Genomic DNA, 7,942 nt, shown 5'->3' on the forward strand with positions numbered 1-7,942 from the left:
GGTCACACATTAGATGGCTTGCTGAAGGAGATGCCAATACTAAACTATTTCACCTAGTGGCTAATGGTCGGAAAGTCAGAAACTTCATCCCTGCGCTGCACATCGATGACGCGGTCATCATGGATGGAAAAGAAGATACTTTCTTCATGGCTTACACGGAGCTACTTGGCACTTATCATGCATGGGAGCACTCGATCGATCTTGACTTCCTAGGTATGTCATCGCTGGACCTTTGTGAGCTTGATGATATATGCATGGAGGAGGAGGTGTTCACGGTCATTAAGAGCATGCCGACAGAGCGAGCTCCGGGTCCAGATGGATTTCTTGGTTTGTTCTTCCATAGATCCTGGAACATCATCAAAGGAGACATTATGTCAGCCATTCATAAATTCTAGCTTGGCAATGGGAGAGGCTTTGGAAGACTCAACCAGGCAATAATCTCGCTCATTCCTAAGAAACCTGATACATGCAGAATTGGTAACTTTTGGCCTATCAGTCTGCTACATAGCATTCCTAAGATCATTGCCAAATTGATGGCCTCGAGATTGTGCCCGTGGATGGGAGAACTTGTCCAAATTAATCAACCGGCATACATCCATGGCAGAAACCTACACGACAACTTCTTGTTGGTTCGACAAGTGGCCGGAAACTTCCATAAGAAGAAGGCCAAAGGAGTTTTGGTGAAGCTGGACATCTCCCATGCTTTTGACTTGTTATCCTGATCGTTCTTGCTCAAAGTGTCGTGGGCCAAAGGGTTCTCGGAGCTATGGTGCTCTAAACTTGCCATCCTCCTCTCGATGGCAAGCTCCTGAGTCCTAGTTAATGGCTGCCCGGGCAGGAAATTCAGGCATGTTAAAGGATTGCGTCAAGGAGATCCAGTGTCCCCCTGCTTTTTGCGATCGCAATGGATGCTCTCACAACCATGGTGGCTAAAGCGCAAGAATGGGGAGCAATCAGTGCCATGCCCGGCTACTCCCCCCCTCAAAGGTTGTCCATCTACGCTCACAATGTCTTCCTTTTCATTAGACCAACAATTGTTGATCTGACCTTCACTAGAGAGGCATTGCAGATGTTTGGCACAACTTTTGGATTGCATGTTAACTTTGGTAAATCATCTGCAATCATGATTAGAACCGATGCGACACACACGGAGAGAGTCTCACATCTATGCCATGGCGGATGGAAGGTTTCCTATGCAAATACCTTGGTGTGCTACTCTTCATAAAACATCTCACATGCTCAGAGTGGCAACCAATTGTGGTTGATGTTCTCAACTTCTTGTCGGGATGGCGGCGTGGGATGGTGACGAAACCAGGCATGCTAATCGTGGTGAACACAGTGATCAGAGCGAAACCCACTCACCACATGCTAGTTGCTGATGCGCCGACCTGGGCACTGGAACGAGTTGATAAGTGTTATCATGCGTTCTTTTGGGCGAGATCAGATCACATTCACGGTGGCAAGTGCCTGGTTTCCTGGCAGTGAGTATGCCGTCCTAAGCAGCTGGGTGGACTAGGAGTGTTTGACCTTAAAAACATGGGATGGCTTTAAGATTGAGGCGGGAGTGGCTCAAAAGGACTGATGACGCGAGACCTTGGCAGTGTCTGCCCCTAGATATGGATGTCGAGGTGCAATCGGCTTTCAACAGCCTAGTACATTGGAAAGTGGAGGACAGATGGATTGAAGTATCTTCCATTGCTGAGAATGCACCTTTAGTACATGCTGGAGTTCGCAAGCAAGTAATCAACAGACGTACGGTTAGTAAGGCGATGTTGGCCCACCGATGGACCAACGATGTTTCGGGTGAGCTATCGGTGGACGGCATGTTGCTGATCATCAATCTTTGGGAGATTATGATCAACATGGTCTTGGACCTGATGCAGAGGGACTCCCCAATCTAGAGATGGAACAATAGGGGTTGTTATACCTTCAAGTCAACCTATGACATGCTCTGGCACGGCATCATAAGTTTTTCCCCAGCGCGTGCAATCTGGAAATGTTGGGCGCCACTTTCATGCAAAATATTCATGTGGTTTGCTATGCAGTACCAGATCTGGACATCGGATGAAGACTACGACATGACATGCAAAATCAAATCTCTGCTTGCTACATTTGTGCACAGGAGGAGGACACGGTTGACCACATCTTGATCCACTGTGTCTTCGCTCGACAAGTTTAGCATGACTGTTTCTTAAGGGCCAGAGTTAGTGCCGCTTTGACTCCTTCGATCGAGAATAACCTTGTAGGCGGTGGATGGAAACACCGAAGGAAAACATGAAGGGATTCGGCTCCATGGTCATGCTCATCTGCTGGCAGCTATGGAAGCATCGCAATGACATGGTGTTTGGCCCGACGAGGGAAATTTCTACAACGGCACACTTTACCGGTCAAATCTTCAACGAGCTGCGCTCGTGGGTCAGAGCAGGAGGACGTGGAGTAGACGCATTTTGTGAATAGTCGAGTTGAGAGCTAGGAGTGAAGTGTTTGAGGTCGGTAGGCAGCCCTGTATACGATGATAGGGCCCTAATGTAACAAATTTATATATTTTCATTTTTTATTTTTTATAAAGCTATGGTACGCGATACTTAAAAAAACTCTTTCACAGCAAAAAAAAAAAAGTAAAGACTGACGAAAAAAACGTATCCGCTGCCCATCTTGGAGGGAGTACCCTGTGCGCGCATCCGCTGCCCATTTCCCCCCTAGTCTCGGCAAGGCGAGAGCGAAGACTGACGCCGGCCGCAGCCGCCGGCGAGGGGAAGACCATGGAGCGGCAGCATCCGGCGGCGCCCTTGCTCCCCGTCCTCCTCCTCCTCGCTCTGCTCTCGCCGGCCGCCCGCGGCTCGGAGTCGCCGCAGTACGCGACGGTGCACGTGGAGTCGGACTTCGAGGTGCGGCACTACCGCGACACCGTTTGGATGTCCGCCCCCTCCGACGACATCTCTTTCCACGTCGCCACCAAGCTCGGCTTCCACAGGTGATACGCTTCTCGCCGCCCCCACGCCCCCTCGACCTTGCTTGGATCGTTACGTAATCGCCTGGTTGACTGATCGATTGATTCCTGTATGCACGCCGTCCTCTCGGTCCGCAGTCTGTCCAGATGCAATCCGAGAATCCTTCGATTTAGAGGGTGTCGATTTGTACTCCTCGTGTTCTTTTTAATTTTGTGATTCCATCCTTCGATTTGTTCCGTTGGCGCGTCGATTCTTGCGTAGGGTTGGGGAATTGGGTAAGAAATGGATGTCTGGGAAGAAACAGATGCGCAAGTTAGGGGGTCGCTGTCCCGTTTACCTTTCACCAGGATGCTAGTACATCCTCTCAGCCGAGACATGGGAGTTGAGAAGCATGTCATCCTGATAGAGAGTGTTGCTGTGTACCATTCTACAAGTTGTCAGGAGAATCTGTGGCAAGGAAATTTTGGATCAGCCACTACTCTACGAGAATGATCGAACATCCGTTGTGAATCACCTCGAGTATAGACAAGAGTTAACCATTCTTGTTGCAAAATTAAACAAACATAATCCATTTCTGACATGATACAAGATATGTTAGTACATCTATATAGTCTGACTTTGCCGCTCTGGTTTATGGAACAGACCACACTCCAAAATAACTAGGCTACCGAATTATGATAGGTCCGAACAAATATTTTAAATTTACTGCTACCCATCCAGGGCTGTAGTTTGCATCAATACGAACAATTCAGTGATTCTGCAATGCCCTCTTTCATTTAGCCATACGTTAGAGGCTTTTCATAATTCTAGGAACTGATATGAAGATCTTTGCCTCCATGTGCGAATAATTATTGATGTATAACGGGTCTTTTTATTTGTGAAAGAGATTGATAACTCAAAAGGCCCCCGGCAATTGGCTCGATCACTAGTATTGTTTTCTTGCAAAAGTTCAACCGATGAGATATAGTATCAACTTTGTTAGCTCGTGAAATATAAAATTTCATTGCATGAGGTAGTTATTCACCAGCGGCCCAGCGATCTTTCCCCCTTTATCTGTCTTTCTCTTTTTTTTGGCTTGATGATGGCCAGTTGCATATACCGTGCAGCGTTTACACCATCTTCATGTAAATGACTTCGGTCATCCAGGCAACTGCCTGTTTTGAATGCATAAGGTAGATAACGATCTACCTTCTTATTAAAAAAAAAAACTTATGACAGCATTACAACCTGCAAGCTATTTTTTACTAATTGAGGTTTCTTAACAGGGTCCCTCTTACGTCTTACCTCCTCAGGGAAGTTATTTTAATTTCCAGCTCTTGAGGTAGTATGCGGGTGCACATTCAGTTACATGAATCAAGTATATTCTCCATAATTTGCTCTCCATCGCCCCATTCTGAAAGTTTCCTGTATGATTAATCTACGTACCGGGTCCAAACCCTATTATCATATTCAGTGGCTCTGAACTTTTAGTGTTGTCACTGATTTCTGCCAGGTTGTTCCAATACCTGATGGGCGCAAACCTCAACTCCTCCAGGATCAGAATGACGACCCCTATCCTAACAAGCATCGTCCCAGGCGCGGGGCCTCTGCACTCTTCGGCCTACTTTGTCCGGCTCTATTTACCAGTAGAGTTCCAAGCTTCCCCTCCTGTCCCTCTCCCCGAACTGAACTTACATCCAGATAGGTGGCCAGGCCACTGCGTCGCCGTCAGGAGCTTCTCAGGCTACGCACGCGACCACAATGTCGTCGAGGAAGCTGAGAAACTCGCCGTGAGCTTGAGCCGCTCACCGTGGGGGAACTCCACAAACCACCCTAGCAAGAGCGCCTACTCGATCGCACAGTACAACAGCCCATTCCGCATCATCGGCCGTGTCAACGAGGTGTGGTTCAACGTCGACTGCAGATCTGCTGGTGTGGAGGCTTATTAAAAATGCTCCATGCTATGCCATCACCATAAAACCAAGTGAAAATGCGGTACCGTGTAAGCTTGTATATATGTGACCATTGGTTATCTGTATGCCTGTGATGATGAAGTGACACAATGGATGTACCATATGCTCCATGTTGCGTGCTCGACTCAGAATGATCAACGTAACTCAGCTATTGTGGACCGAATGCAAAATAACTAGTAATGCCACCGCAAATTTTAGATATCTTCCAGAAAAGTTATATTACATGAGTCCTGATAAGGAGACGCAGCTTGACTCGAACCTGCGCAGCCGGATCTAGCGCCGCCCCTGCCAGACAACACTGCGGCTGGATCCCACCTCCCCGGTCGCACCTATATGCTTCATGTTTAAAATAAATAGTAAATATAATTTTTTAAATGAATTTTTTTTAGATGTTTTTGTTAGTGAAACAAGCATGACAATTTTCATAAGAAACGGGATTAAGTTGCTTCATTGGTGAAAAAATAAATAAAAATAAATGCAACATTTGTTGCTAGACTTTTTTTTTTTTGCACATATCAAAATACTTAAGCTTTCCTCCTAAAAATTCACAGGTAGCATTTTGGTTGGACAATGAACAAGTCAATTTTCTTCAAATTATTTATCATTTACAAAAAAACTTTGTTGGTACGCAGGACCATATACTCCCAAGAGCGTCATCCCTAAAATATAGTATTAGCATGCTATAGCCCGGCCGAGATCGAGGTTGGGTGCGGGTAGCCGTGGAACTCGGAGATGGGCGCCCGTGCGGTGAGGAAGGAAGCCGTCAAGATCACCCGTACAACGCTAATCACGTTACTGCTAAAGCAATTGTGTATAGAAATAGACATGGAGATCCGCTTCGGTACAACCTTTTTAGACTAATTAGCTCATACCCATTCATAAAAAAGGACAGAATGTGATAAAAATATGCGCGCCGTATCGTGTCCTAGCGCGCCGCACCGCGCCGTATGCGGCCCATACGAAGACGGGTCTGCCTATACGTGGCCGGCGTACGGCTAACCAGCACGAACCCTACCTCGCCCTTTGCCCGCATTACTGCGGCGCAAAGGGCCGTTTAGTCGCGTCAATCGCCCGCCATTACTCCGGCGCGGACCGCCGTGCTCATTACTCTGGCGCGGACCGCCGAAGCGTCCCGTCGACCGCGTCGGTGGAGCGCGTTTTCACGCGCGGCGTAGATCCGCTCGTCACCTCGTCAGCCCGCCGCCGCTTCGGTCCGCCTGCCTTCGCCATCGAGGCCCCCAACCACCGCCGTCGTTTGCCTCCCTCCCCTCGCCCTATATAAACGCCCCGCCCCCGGCGCCTGACTCCCGCACCAACTCGCCCCTCTCTCTTCCTCTCGCCCTCGTCGCCTCTTCCCGCACCTCTTTCGCCCGTCTCCCTCCGTCTCCGGTGATGGCGCGCCCCAACTTGACGCTCGAGGAGGCGAAGGAGCTCGCCCACTTCGGCATCCCCGTGGTGCCGGACGTGCGGATGCTGTCGGGGTGGCGCCTCAACGTCGACGGAGTGCCGATGGCACCGGTGCCCGAGCCTGGTACCCACCTCTTCGCCCGCGTCGTCGGCCTCTACATGGCGCGGCTGTCGCGGGAGGAGCTGCAGGACCCTCTGTACGCCCCCGACAACCCTGCCTGGCCGGACATGCTCGCCGCCGTCCGCGACGCGCGCCTCCACGCGTTCGTCGGCCCGCGACCGCCGGTGAAGCACAACCGTGCCCGGCGTCACCAGCTGTGGGACGGTCGTAGCTTCGGGGGGGGGGGGGGGTGGTCGTCGCCCCGCATGCAGGCGGATGCTGGCGCCATTCCAGCCCCCATCAACGCCAGCTTCGCCGCCTTCCGCCACGGCGCCGCACGGTCTCCCATGTCTCCGGCGACCGTGAAGGCTCTGGTGGACGTGCGTCGGTCTTGCTTGGTAGCGGTGACCGCCACACCATTGCCCCTCGCGCAACCGCCACACCATTGCCCCTCGCGCAACGGCGGGTGGCGCTGGATCGAGCCGCGCGCCTCCATCGGAGCCGGAGACGAAGCCGGAGCCTGCCCTTTTGGCGGAGTATCGGCAGGTTGCGGCGTAGGAGGGCGACCCGGACGACATGTCGGGGCTGCACGAGGCCATCCGGGCGTCGGAGATGGCCGTGCCGCCGCAGCTTGTCCAAGACTGCATCCACATTGCGCGTGTCGCCGGCCACCCCGAGGACCTGCCCGACTTCCCCGGCTACAATGCTGCCGTTGCCGACTCCATTGCACTTGTCGTCGACGTGAGCAGCAGCGGCGACGACGAAAACGGCGGCGAAGCGTTTGGCTTCGACGAGGAGGACCTTGGCGGCGTCGACGACGACTAGATTAAGACCTAGAATGTTTAGTTTGATTTTCAATCAACCGTTATGTAATATTTCCTAAAAAGTTGAATGAAATTAAGGGTCTTAATTTTTAAATAATTATCTGAATGAAATTGACTAAGTATTTGGGTTAACTTTTTTATTTTTTTGTATCTTGTTGAATAATTTTATAAAAAATGTTGTGAAATAAAGTTTTATAAAAGAAATTAGTTATAATAATTAGTCCCCGTCCAAAGACAGCACTCTAAATTGATGTCAAACAACATTTTTCACTTCAGAGAATGATAATATGTAAACATTATAATAATAGAAATATAGCACACTTTTTAAATTACCAAACACTGGATTGGCCATGCGAAACAAAAAGTTTTGACATAATGTCCTCGTAATGAAAACAAGTTCAACAGAAACCAAGCCATGCGTGGTTAGTACATCTTTGTGTACAATCTATTTTTTCTTCCTCCTTGATAGCCGAATAACTTGGTTTTGCACTTCCGACAACACATTTTTTGGCGACAAAATAATTGAAGCTATTATGGATTGTCGCGCATCATCAACTGATTTCTGAAAGTAAAATATACATTTGTAATGTATGTTGACATACTAAAAAAATTGCATACTAAAATAGACTCACCTCAGAAATTATTCTTGTGAATTTTTCACCAAGACATACATAACGTGTAAATTCAAACTCATCCATCTTCTTACTG

At 49.1% G+C, this 7,942-nt stretch overlaps 1 protein-coding gene across 1 annotated transcript; it reads left to right on the forward strand.

Annotated features, from left to right (window-relative positions):
* Positions 1-2,659: 2,659 nt before the first annotated feature.
* LOC123443285 (heme-binding protein 2-like) lies at positions 2,660-5,013 on the forward strand. Its single transcript, XM_045119617.1, has 2 exons — positions 2,660-2,974; positions 4,444-5,013. The coding sequence occupies exons 1-2, from the start codon at positions 2,763-2,765 to the stop codon at positions 4,877-4,879; spliced, it is 648 nt and encodes a 215-aa protein (XP_044975552.1). The 5' UTR covers positions 2,660-2,762; the 3' UTR covers positions 4,880-5,013.
* The last annotated feature ends 2,929 nt before the right edge of the window (positions 5,014-7,942 follow it).

This window comes from Hordeum vulgare, chromosome 3H (assembly GCF_904849725.1).
Source record: "Hordeum vulgare subsp. vulgare chromosome 3H, MorexV3_pseudomolecules_assembly, whole genome shotgun sequence".
Classification (NCBI taxonomy): Eukaryota; Viridiplantae; Streptophyta; class Magnoliopsida; order Poales; family Poaceae; genus Hordeum; species Hordeum vulgare.

What these genes read in the sequence shown, in the direction of transcription:
- LOC123443285 (XM_045119617.1), top strand. Translation starts at nt 2,763, where the DNA reads ATGGAGCGGCAGCATCCGGCGGCGCCCTTGCTCCCCGTCCTCCTCCTC. An exon ending in ACCAAGCTCGGCTTCCACAG is followed by an intron (nt 2,975 to 4,443) that starts GTGATACGCTTC and finishes GATTTCTGCCAG; the next exon opens with GTTGTTCCAATACCTGATGG.